Genomic DNA, 13098 nt, shown 5'->3' with positions numbered 1-13098 from the left:
CTTCAGAGATCCTAGAAGGTGAGGAATCTTGGTCTCTTGGCTATTCGGTTAGGCAAGATTGCCCCCTTATTGCTTTGTTTTATGATATTGCCACTCACCCCCTATTGATATATCTAAATCATTTGATCTCTGATGATCATATTCATGGTTTGTATCTACCCTCAAGTCGTACATTTGTTGGGCAGGTTTATGCGGATGACTAATTGTTTATGCCTTGCAACTAGCAAGTTGATGTCCAAGTGATTATGGAAGTTGGTCACATCATCGCACAGATACATCAGCTTTTAGACATCTTGTACAGCCAAACATGCAAATGTACTCCATAACAGCCCATTGAATTGAGCAACAAGGCCTTTTCATATTGTTGTTTGTGCTTCCGAACTCCCATGATAACTACCCTCATCTCATGTTCTCAATTTGGCCATTGACTCTGATGCTTTTGTTAAGTTTGCATTTGCGGGCCAGAAGAATGTTACATCCGCAGACATCACGATGGGCGCTTGAGCAGTGTCCAGCAAGTGTAAACCAGGCCCTTAGATTAGGGGGGCTATGAAGTACTATAAATAGGACTTCCCAGTAATCAAGGTTATGGAATCTATCCAATGTAACAATTATGCTCAATTGCCTCACTACCAAAAAAAACTACCACAAGATCTGACAGGGGCGCGTTACTCAGGCCTGCACTCCACAGAGTTTCAATTAAGTTTAGTATCTACTACCTCAGACTTGCATACAGACCGATCATCGGGTAAAAATTACACCTTGTAGTGAACGACAAAATAGTTATGGCTCAAAAAAAGATGCACTGAGTTCCTCTTCTCCCTTTCATGCGATACAAGCACGCCTCTGCTTCAGCTGGGATGCGAAAACGATAACGGGAAATTTAAAACTGTTCTACCTGCAAAACTGTGGTCAGCTCAAGACCGCCAGAACCCAAAAAAGCTCTTTTTCTTGTCTTCTTTCTTCAAGTGTGCTTCCAAAGAAGGGAAAACAATTGCATTGATAGCAGTATCAAGAACAATAGGCTTGCACGCAACAGCTTGAAATGCTGGAGGAAGCTGTAGGATGCGTGGAGGCTCCTTGTAACCAGGCAAAGCTACCATTGCCTCATAGTTATCTGCTCGATCTATAAGAAAACCAGTCTTCTGGAAATACCAAAGAGTATTCTAATCAGAAAAAACATATCAATGGCCAAGCAATTCAACAAATATTTCTGCTGGGAAAATACAAACCTTAGTTTTTAGATCATCGAAAGAAATCTTTGAAATGCCATTCTGCAAACTCCGTTCCGTTTTTGATGCCTCGGAAATCCCCAAAGCATGCACAAGACAACTTTGAATTTTGGACTCCCGCGAGAGTCTTTCTAACTCCTCCATGGCATCCTGGTGTTCAAATAATGCCTTCCCATTCACCCCACAAATTGTCACAATACAGTAACAAAAAAATTTAACATTTAGGCTGCAGTAAGCATCTTCTCATCATGAGGTTGAAGACATATCAAAACTTCAAAGAATGCTTATGCCAGAACAAAGATGAAAGAAGATTATGAAAACGATGCTCTTTAAAGTTCTCCAGGAAGACCAAATTGATATGTCCAAAGCATCTTGAGCTCAACGCGCGCGTGAGAGAGAGAGAGAGAGAGAGAGAGAGCTAGGTCTATCAGCGTGACAAAGATCTGCTGCACTCTCTGCCTCTCCTTCATGCGCTGCTGGCCACTGCCCTCGTCTATCTTCTTCGCCGCCAGCGCCCTCTTGGGTCGGATCTGCTGCTGCACGTGGACCAGGTTCAACTGTATACAATATATATATATATAAATATATATATAGCTAGATGAATCCACAAATAGCCCAAATTCACCTATGAAGGAAAGTGCAGGCTCCAGATGGCTCTCAAAATGCTGGATGTAGGGGAGGACGATGAGCCCAGAATGTGGGCACATCAAGCCTTCCACATGGTCCAAAGTGTGATGTTGAATATCGTGGTGAAAACTGTCTTGTTGGCAGAAATTCAACTAATGACCTGCATCGGGGGTCATCTGTAGAGTGCCCGGTCTATATCCCAAGGGAGTTATCAAGATGACCAGATTTGTTGGCAAGCCCTGAACAAGGTGTGTAGCCCTGGAAATTGCAAAAGCCATGCAACTGCCCCCCACGTCATGAACCCATCATGGATGCCCACTCTAATCAAAAAACAACAAACTGCCATCCACACTGGCTGCGCATATGGACAAACCTAGAAACAGTGCCTCAAAGACTCAGGCTTTGAAGTACATCTCTGACAAGTCAGATCATGACCAATGATTGCCGACAAAGTACCAATAAGCAATCCTGCCTGTGGTATCGACCAATGATTGCCGACCAAGTACCAATAAGCAATCCTGCCTGTGGTATCATCCACACGAAAAAACATATCCTGAGGCTGATCCAAAGGATCCAGATGCATGACTGAAACTGTCTCTGGAAAGCGTGAAGGATACGCTGGTCCTACCATACCTCTGACTGGCGTGGACGGTGAGGCGGCTGTCGCCTCCCAAGGGAGATAGAGTACTCAAAAAAGGATAGCCGGCTCCATCGTCGCTCAACAAAGGCCACTGCCACTCACCAGAACCCCAATCCAATTGAACACTTAAGTGGCTTTCCCTGCCAAATCCACTCTCCAAAGTGGTGCCTCCTCAGAAATCAAAACACTGTCTAACACATGACCTCCTCTAGAAAGAGCCTACCACTCTTAACACGCTGCCAATGGACAGTCAACTCCTCATCAGGCGGAACCTCATCCTGAAACTCTGATGTGACGTCCACGATGGCCAGTTTCAGCAATGCTAGAGACGAGAGCCCCCCTGCTGACAACAATTTGAGGATCGAAGTACGCTCACCATCCGTGATGCAAAGGTAAAAGAGTGTCCTCCAATGATGGCGAGCCTATCGGGTGGAATAGCCTCATCAATTTCTCTCATATCGGTAGCAACCCCTATGCCGATTCCGTAGGTTGCTCCAATCACCTGTGCACCAACCAAGGAAGCAGCTGACCAATGGTGTAAAGAGCGTGTTGGCAAATCATTCCATACAGCTAAGTCAATGTGTGTCCTCTCGCCTAGCTGACGGCCTTCTGAATCTATCACGTATGCATTCCATACTAGTGGCTACCTCGCCACCTCCTCATGGTGGGTGGCAAATCAAAGCAAGATGTAATTCCTTCCAAATTCGCAGCAAGCAACGCATAAATGATGACAAATGGGATGCATCCAAAAGTGCATCTATGAAGATGAATCTGATGATCGGGTGCCAAACACCATTAGTATCTAGAGGTCCAAAATGAGGAGCAGAATGTGACAAAGCATGGTGCAGGAACTGTTTCCAAGGCTCTCGCCCCGGAAACAATCCGCGTACTATGAACTTCGCAAGCAATGCCTTGCTCTGCATCTCTAATCAATAATCCCCAATTCCCCCTCCTCTCTAGGCAAAGTGACTGTGTCCCAATGGACTCGTGGTCAAGTGTGAGTAGGGCCACTGGCTAGTAAAAGGTACCAAGAGCATCCTGTAGATTGTCCAAGGTGGGTGTGTCATATTGTACAAAGAGCATAGTGTCATCTGCATATTCCTGATCCAACAAATCTGGCGAGTCTGCTAAAGGAGTAGTAAGACCTCTCATGTCACGTGCGCACTGCACTTGCACCACGTGGACAAGCGACTGCTACAGTCTAGCAGGACATGCATGTTCACGCAGGTCGTAGTTGCATACCCTCTCTTGCCCAGTACAAGTCATTTCAACATATAGGCGTGTGAACAGTCCCTTAAGCTCCTATTATTAATGACTTTTTCTAGCATTATTTGGAGATCGTGGAGGCTAAAAGCATTCTGCTCGACCCAGCATCAAGTGGCTATATAAGTGACCCTAGGGGTTTCACTCATAAGGCAAGTCACTACCCAGTAGTAGAAGACCAAGCACCATCAGCCTTCAGAATTTTCAAGCTCCAGCCTAGCGTTTCCTTCACCATTTTTAGTACCAAGTACCAGCGTTTTCAGCCATCTTCATCAGCGTTTTCGGCACCACACTACCAACGTTTCAGCCTTATCGCATCCAGTTGCAGATTTCAGCACGCATGCATTAGCGTTTTCAGAATTCAGCTCTTAGCCTCTCAAGTACCAATTATCCACCGTAGTACACCTCAGCATCTACAGCAGTACCCATCAATAACTCAGCAGTACCAAGCATCTCTAGCAAGTACTCATCAACATCTCAGCATCTAGGATCATTGTATAAGCATTGTGCAAGTAATAAAGCAAGTACTTGCTCTGGCAATAGAGCAAGGGGGGCCTCTCCAAGAGACTTACAAGGGATGCTAAAAGCAGAGCCCCAAAAGCTTCAAAATCAAACGCAATAGTTCCCAAAAGCAGTTATTCCCAAAAGCTTCAAAATCAGCCAGTGCAGTTTACGAAAATCCGTACAATTGCCACGTGTCATGTCAGCGCTTTTTCTGCGGCAAATCCCGGAAATCCGTACGGATGGCCACGTCAGCCTGTCAACGTATTATGCGGGGATCTCTGTATTGTCTGCCATGTGTCACTGTCTAGGGACCAGCCACGTCATCAGTTTGTGACATACCCCCCTCTTGAAAGAATTGTAATCGTGCTCGATTATGCCTGCACAAACAGACAAAGGCCATAAACTGTCTTAGTAGACACTGACTGTTAGTACCACCGCACTAGGCACAACACATCTAGCACATGTACCAATCGACAGTCACATCATCGGACATCTCTTGACATCACACGACATCACATGACAAATCACATTCAAATTCATTCCAAATCTCAGACCATGATTAATCGGCAACATATTTAGTAATCGCATCTAGATCTAATCGGGACCTCACAGATGCCCGATTAACCAATCCTTATTGCAATCATGTCTATAGAGATTTATGAGACCGAAATGTTGTTGTCATTTTGTCTTTCAGTTCCTGCACTCAAACAAGTCAAGTACAAATCAATCAGTATCATTTTCGGGAATTCCACTTTATAAAATCATACAGCAGAATACTGTCAGCCGAGCAATATCCCTGAAACCCAAAGGGACACCAGTGACTCTATATCAAAAATCCGGGCAATCTATTGGCAACCTGTGCTTTATGCCTGTCAAACTTGACCTTTAGGCATACCAAGCAACTGTGTACAAAATCGTCCACATCCTTCTTGAGTCTCGGCCAAAAGAAGTATCGCTCCACACCTTTCAAGGAGCTATCAACGCCGCGGTGACCCGTAAATGGTGGACAGTGGCATTCCGTTAGAACCTTTTCCCTCAACGGCTGTGTAATACACAACATCGTTTTCTTCATCAAGTAGCCATCCCGTATGGAATATCCCGCTACTACCTCCCCATTCTGTATTCGATTGAATACAGTAGAAAAATCTGGATCTATGGCGTACTGATCGACCATGTCCTCGAAGCTTCTATGATGAATCGCGGAAATAGCCAAGACCAACTGCTTCCGGGACAAAGCATCTACCACCAAGTTCTTTTGTCCCTGTACTTGGACAATCTGGAAGTGAAACTATGGCAAAATGTTAGCCCACCGCATCTGCTTTTCCGAAAGCTGCTTCTGTGACAAGTAGTAGTGTAAACTCTGATGATCAGTAAAGACCGTAAAATCGGCTCCGAGTAGGTAATGTCGCCACTAAGTAAGAGCATGGATAACCACCAAAAGCTCTTTCTCATAAATCGGTGCTGTCAATTCCGGCCTTGAAAACAATTTGCTCTCATAGGCAATGACATGGCCTTCTTGCATTAAGACCACACTCAGACTACGACCACAAGCATCACAATATATTTCGAATGACTTTTGCAAATCCGGCAAAGTCAAAACTGGTCCCGTAGTCAATTTCTCTTTAAAGTGTGAAAGGAAGTCACCTCTGTGGGTCCCCACGAGAAAGGACTCCTTTTTGTGTCCAAGATATGCAAAGGGGAAGCAACCTCTGCAAACTTTCTAATGAACCGCCGATAGTAAGAACATAAGCCCAAAAAGCTTCTAATTTCATGGACATTCTTCAAATCGGGCCAATCACGTATAGTCTCAATCTTGGCCGGGTCCATCTGTACTCCTGCTGCTGAGACGATGTGTCCCAAAGAGTATCTACGGTAAGAAAAATTCTTGGCATTGATTACTAACTTGTGATCTCGCAATGCCTGAAAGACCTGTAGTAGATGGTGTCTATGTTCTGCCTCATCCTTGGTGAAGACTATAATGTCATCAAAGAAAGTGCCAACAAAAGATATGTACTCTCTGAAAATCCTATCCATCATTCGGTTAAAAGTCGTTGGAGCATTGGTAAGGCCAAAAGGCATCACCAAAAATTCATATAAATCGAAGCTCGTCCGAAAAGCTGTCTTGTAGACATCTCCCGGCGTGATTTGGATCTGATGATATCCGCTTTTCAAATCGATCCTATTGAAACAAGAGGATCCCTGTAATCTGTCAAGAATATCATCGATCCTCGGAATCGGAAACCTGTTCTTGATGGTGATTTTATTGAGAGCTCTATAATTAATGCACATTCTCCAAGATACGTCTTTCTTTAAAACCAACAACACCGGAGAGCAGTAGGGTGAAGTAGTCAGCCGGATAAGACCCTTTTCCAAGAGGTCTTTCACTTGGTTCATGATCTCTTCATTCTAAGCTCCACTCACTCGGTAAGGTGGCCGGTTCGGTGGTGTGCTTCCATGTATCATATCAATAGTATGATCCTCAGGACGAGATGGTGGCAACTTGCTGGCAGGCCCTCAAAAAAGCAATTGGCATGAGCATGGAGAAAATCTTGGCGCTCTTTATCTAGGTCAAATCATATTCAACCTTCAATCATCATTTAGTTCTCTCCAAAAATATTGAGTAAATAAACTGAATTTCATCAAGTACAATATCTTTGCCCTTCATTTTGTCAAAGTCGCTTTCTCAGCCCAATAGTCGACCACGGCGTTGTTCTTGTGGTACCAAAAGATTTCTCGGAGGACATCACAACCTTCCTAAGTGCATTACGTAGAAGTCCTCGTGCCCTAAATACCCCTAACGTTGCAAACGAAGTTTGCCAATGATCGGTGTAATGGCAACATCCCGTCTGGGTACCGCTAGAACTGCCTCCACCTGCGGCCTCAGCCTGTTGGGCGTAATTCCAAGTCGAGCCACCAATTCAAGTGAAAAAAGTTGGCCTTGGCTCCTCCATCAAAGAAAATGAGGGCTTCCTAATCTTTCCCTTTGCCCTAAGTGCGGCAAAGTTTTGTACTTTCGTTCATCTAATTTGGTTCGGGCCCCACGCAATGTGGTACCAGTTCTATTTTCATCTGCCTTTTCTGCCACGTTCCTCTACTGCTCTAGAACTGGCCTGTCTTCAATCTGTTCTTGCTGTGCCTTTTTGGGGCACTTTGCGGAGATGTGTCCAAATTCCCCGCAACCAAAACACTTCCACTCTTTGAGATAGATAGCCCTTTCTATAGGAGTCAATTGGGGACATGTATCTTTCTTTTCTTTGTCCTGGGAACTCTCTCTCCTTCGACTTTCATTGTGAAAGGTCTGTTGGGTTCTCTGAGTCAAGATCTCATCAGTGGGGTCAGTCAAATTGCCCCAATGTATCGCAAAACCCCGTTTTGCATGACCCATCACTTCTTGAATAGAATTTGACTTTTGTTCCAAGCAGTAGTCTTGGATCTCTGTAGGAAGTCCGCAGCAAAACCGCTCAATCTGTTCTTTAAACGAGACCTTCTTAAATGAAGAGGCTGGTAGAAAAGAGCTCCAAAATCTCTCGCAATAAGCATCCAGAGAATCTCCCTTGGTCATTCGAAGATGATTCCAAGTTGTTCGTATATCTCATTCGTACTCCCGAGTCAGCCAAGAAGAAAATCAAGAGCCTTTGAATTTCAACCATGTAACTGGAGCTTCCTTCCTTAGAAAAAGAGTGGACCACTATATTCGAGCATCTCGGAACCCAAAAAAGGATTCAAATTTAATCGACTCTCCACCTTCGTTAAATTCTTTTGTTTTCTTGCTCTTGTCTTCGAGGAAGTCATATTGGTTGGCTCTGTAGAAGTGCTTCTTTTCAAAAGTGCTAGTCCATGTCTTTCTACGAGTACAGGTTCCGCTTTTCTGCACTCGTCTATCTTTTCGGCTTTCCTCCCTACCTGAGAGGAGAAGCGATGGCCACACGCCGTAAATCTTATCAATCGGGTAATTCTTCAGATGTTTCGCCAATCTCGGGTCCCTGGAGTACTTAATCAATCTGTTCACACCTATGTCAATCTGCAGTTGACGTTTGTACTCCTTTCTGGCAAACTTGTCCAAAAAAATTTGCCCAAATCTTCATTCTTTTCTTCAATTCCCGCGCCGGATTTTCAACTTTTCTTTGCCTTCCCACTGAGAGGTGTCATCTCTGTCAGATTCTTCACGAAAACCCATGTGTAATCTGGGATTCTTTATGGCTTTATGCCCTGTAAGACAGAGCGATGAAGACGGGAGCGCGCCTGATGCGCGATGTATCAAGGGTGGGAGTGGCTAATAAGTCCGGGGTTGGGACACAAAGATTCTTTCCCAACAGCTGTGTGCGCTGCAAAAAGGATCGGATCCTCCGTAGAAGAAGAATCTTTCTGTCCTCTGCTACCACTGTAACAAACTTGGACACCCCAAGTCAAGATTCTACCGCGACACAGCAGAGATTCACTTTAAAACAGTTCACAATGGCCTAGCGTAGTTCCGTGCCAAGAGGTATTGGCCCCAAAGACTCGCGCCCCTTTCGGTATTTCTTTTTATATTAATCTTTGAGCAAAGTACAACTCCCGAGGGTGCTCGCTCTGAGACTCTACGTCCAAATGCTCTACAGAGTGAGCCCTCCTTGGGTTCATTATAAAGGTTACTAGGGATGCTAAAAGCAGAGCCCCAAAAGCTTCAAAATCAAAAGCAATAGTTCCCAAAAGTAGTTATTCCCAAAAGCTTCAAAATTAGTCAGCGCAGTTTATGGAAATCCGTACAACTGCCACGTGTCATGTTAGTGCTTTTTCGCCGCAAATCTCGGAAATCCGTACAGTTAGGCACGTCAGTCTGTCAGCGTATTATGCGGGGATCTCTGTACTGTCTACCACGTGTCACTGTCCAGGGACCAGCCACGTCATCAGTTTGTGACATTGATTGCTAATATATGTTACAATGATCATAATCTGTATCTCGGACCCTCCACGGAAATATAATTGATCAATGACTAATGTCTTTGTGCAAGTGTTGGATGTGGGCAGTCTACTGCATGGGTGCATAGAGTCAGTGTCTACCAAGCTAGTTTTTGGCCTTTGTCTGTTTTGCAAACATAATCGAGGGCGATTACAGTTCTTTTAAGAGGAGGTTAACTGTTACAAGCTTGGACACTCCAAGCATATCAGCACACAATCAAAAGCTGCAAATAGCTTGAACAAAGAGAGAGAGAGAGAGAGTCGCACCAAACAGCAGAGTTTCGTTCCTAGATGCACTTGCCCCAAAGACTGGCGCCCCTTTTAGTATTTCTTTATTGATTACCGATCACAAAAGTACAACTCCCGAGGGCACAACACTCCAAGACTCTGCGTTCGGATGGGCCCCAAGGATCCTTATAAACAGTACAAGGGTTGCCCAAAAGCAGAGCCCCAAAAGCATCAGGTTTCAAAAGAACTCGTACCCAAAAGCTGGCACCTAACTTGCCTTCAGTACGCAGCTACCACATCATCACACTTCCGCAATTTGTGGCCAATCTGCCACATCATCAAGATTTGCGCAAATTTCACTACAGATTGCCACCTCAACATCCTACGCAATTTTAGGGGGATCTCTAAGTTAAAGGATTTTAGGCCCCTCGGCCACAATCCTGTAAGTTGGTAGGGGTTAGGTTTTTAAAACCCTAACCCCCCTAGGCCCTTCGTCTCTATGTACTGCCACGTCACAAACTTGTGACAAAATTCCTTAAAACGAAATGATTTATGTACTCTTGCAAATGCGTGTTTGTTTGTTTGAGTAAATGTGAGTCTAAATGTCTACAGTATTTTACCTTGATTCACCAATAAGGTCATATGAATCTTGAGTGACGGGATTTAGTGCATCAAGACAACCAGTAGAGATCAATGCGCTCTGGATGTGATTGCTAAATAAGTTATAATAATCGCAATTCGTGTCTAAGATCTCGATAGGGATAGTATGTGGATGTGCTTGTTCAATGACCGGGGTTCTTTGTGCTAGTGCATGGTTTGAGTAGTCAAATTGCATGTATGCATAGAGTCAATGTCTACTGAGCTGCTTTGTTGTTTACTGTCCGTTTTGTAGACATAATCGAAACCGAAGGGGGAGGTATGTCACAAAGTCATGATGTGGCTTATCTACGAACTAACAGAGAGACATGGTGTGAGGAAGCCACCAAACAATAATGATGTGGTGTTCGGACAGTAGGCCTATAAATGTTGTCACAAAACACCTCATGTTTTTCGAGCGTTGAGGTGGTGGTTGACTTTTTGGAAGTGTTGACACGCCGATTTTTTTGGGTTTTATGTTTAGTTAAAAAGCTTTTTGGGCGCCAACTTTTGTATCAGTTGCTTTTGGGTCCCACTGCCTTTACAAGTGATCCTTGGGAGCCGCCCACACTCATAGATCAGTGCATGGTTTCACAGTTGCAGTGTGGACTCCCTGGCAACTGTACCCTGTCACTTATTTATATAAAAATGAAGTAGCAAAAGGGGCCCCGAACTTAGGGGCCAATGCATCTGAATAGAGAACTCCACTCTGATTCGACTTGTCTTGAAGTTAAAGTGCTATCAGTTTTCAGGTTCCAATGTGTAAATGCTATCGATTCATCATGTTGCCAGTGCCTTGCCGGTTACAGTTGTCCCGCTAGATTGAAGATGCTTATGCAAGGTTTCTTGTTCCTTGTCCTAGATGGTTAAAGATGCTTAAGTAAGGTTCTCTCTAGGACATTTCGAAAGATCTTTGGTACAAGCTGCTCTGCATAGTGTGCATGAAAGATTCCGATTTATGCTATCCCTATGGTTACCCTCCTATTAGTTAAAGAGCCTTAGCAGGTCGCCTTCTTCAAAGTGTTGCATTGCTTGGGAGAAGTTTCCACGCAGATTTATGTGGTTCCCCTCTGAATCTTCGACTCCTCGTTAGCTATTTTGGCCCCATTTACGTATATCTTGCCCCTTGTCCGCAATCTTGGTTCTGTTCCTCAGCTTTGTTTCCCCTAAAGATCTTGAGGGGCTTTTTCACCTATGGTTGCATCTTGTGCTTGGCTTTGGTCATATTTTGTAATTGGAAATTGCCTTTATGTAATACGAAGGGTACAAGCCCGAGAGAGAGAGAGAGAGAGAGAGAGAGAGAGAAGAAGAAGAAGAAGAAGAAGAAGAGAGTTTTACGTCGTAGGAAACTATCCCAAGAGACCTTAAAGATCTAGCCGACAAGGAGAGTTGAACTCAAGACCTGTTATTCAAGAGGGAAATGGCATAACCAATCTACCACACTTGGGTGATAGAAAGGTTGTACCATTTTCCTCTTTTTATTTGCACGCACACACACCCCCACAGAGATGAAATGAAATGATATATTAACGTCTGCAAGAGGCAAAAATGACCTATGAGACCAATCCGTTACAAACTGGTGAATCTCATACCATGTCTGGGTACAAAAAAGAGAGATACAAAAAAGATATACTAAGATGAATTTAGCAGTGCTACTAGCTGGAAAGGTGGGGGGGTATGTGTGATCATTGATACCATGGGTGCCCAAAATAAAAGGGTGATAAAATGGGTGATGAATCCATCCTCATTTGCACTCTGGATGTCCAGACAATAAGGCTCGAATCCTTTGCTCTAGTCTCCATCGATGTTGTGAAGCTCCTCTCTTAAGTCGTGGGCGTCTCGATCTCCCTAGCTCCAATGCTCGATCAATGAGAGTACCCGCAGGGGTGAGCATGAGTTGAGCTTTGCAGTGGTGGCTGCTCCTCTATCTGTCTGGTGTCTGGTGTGAAGAAACCAATAATCTGTCTCTAGGATTGTCTCTCTCCAGATCTCCTCAGTAAATTGTCTCTCTGTCCGTGTAACTCAAGTAGATATAGTCCAAGACATCTCTCGTCCTGATAGCTCATGACTCTGGAGAAAGGTCCGAAGCCTTCTCTAAATAGAGAGTGGAAACGACCCCATATCTCGTAATACACTGTGCACTCACATATATAATTCATCTCCGCCTCTAGCTCTGTATGGCATAGGCGGTGTATCCTATTGGCTGCTGGTATCCCTCTGCACCTACAAGTCTCGAGCTCAAGCTAGTGTGAAGATGTCCGCATCTGACCAATGGCACACAATAACACATGAGAAAGATGTATATCCATATAGCTGGGTCGAATCACAAACCCATCCCCTATGAGTTGGAGAAGATGCTCTCTATAGAAAGCCATCTTCGTGCCCAACTCCTGTGTCGCCTCTATCCATGTCCTCCTGGTGTCCACCTAGGTCAGGTCCTGGCAAATGAGTCTAGTAATTTCCAGCCGTGTAAGAGACAGCTATGGTGCATCAAGAATGTACTGGAAGGGAGGTAATTCGTCCATGCTAAATCCATGTATCTAGAACCATGATGACATTTGCATAGTTACCCGGAATGAGAATGGGGAACGGGAACGGGAATGGGAGGGTCCGGAACGGGACGGGAATGGGGAGGAGGAGGGGGGGGTGGGAACGGGAACGGGGCCGGAAAGGTCGACTAGAGTAAGGCTTGAATTACCTCCATTCAGCTTAGTCCCAAATAAACTCCAAAAAAACCCCAAAACTGCCCCCGAATCTGCCCTCAAACTGCACCAAATATGTCCTCCGAACAACCCCAAATCTGCCCCCAAATGCCTACTTTCACCCGTTCCACCTCGCTCCCCCCGTTCCGGAACACCGTTCCAGTTACACTGTCACAAACAGGAGCGCATAACAATATAAAATACATTCGGATAAATAGGATTTATCACTTATTACTGAAGCTAGAGGATATAGAGAGAAATAGACTAGGATTTATCACTTATTACTGAAGCCAGAGGATATAGAGAGATAGAGAGTGAGAGGATCGAC

At 44.6% G+C, this 13098-nt stretch overlaps 1 protein-coding gene across 2 annotated transcripts in view; it reads right to left on the bottom strand.

Annotated features, from left to right (window-relative positions):
• Window positions 1-510: 510 nt before the first annotated feature.
• Window positions 511-13098, bottom strand: part of LOC147449813 (signal recognition particle-related / SRP-like protein) — a 75431-nt gene continuing 62843 nt past the window's right edge. Inside the window, exons 12-13 of one of the 2 annotated variants that reach the window (XM_086522175.1) lie at window positions 1233-1400; window positions 511-1145 (exon numbers count right to left, since the gene is read on the bottom strand). In XM_086522175.1, the coding sequence (XP_086378301.1) occupies window positions 918-1145; window positions 1233-1400 (396 nt within the window). In that variant the 3' untranslated portion in view covers window positions 511-917. The remainder of the gene's footprint in view (window positions 1146-1232; window positions 1401-13098) is intronic. The other variant, XM_086522176.1, reaches the window with a different exon arrangement.

The sequence above is a fragment of the Adiantum capillus-veneris genome, chromosome 10 (assembly GCF_014529385.1).
Source record: "Adiantum capillus-veneris isolate H3 chromosome 10, ASM1452938v2, whole genome shotgun sequence".
Classification (NCBI taxonomy): domain Eukaryota; kingdom Viridiplantae; phylum Streptophyta; class Polypodiopsida; order Polypodiales; family Pteridaceae; genus Adiantum; species Adiantum capillus-veneris.
Note: the sequence above shows the minus strand (reverse complement) of the source record. Positions and strands in the feature narration are given on the sequence as shown.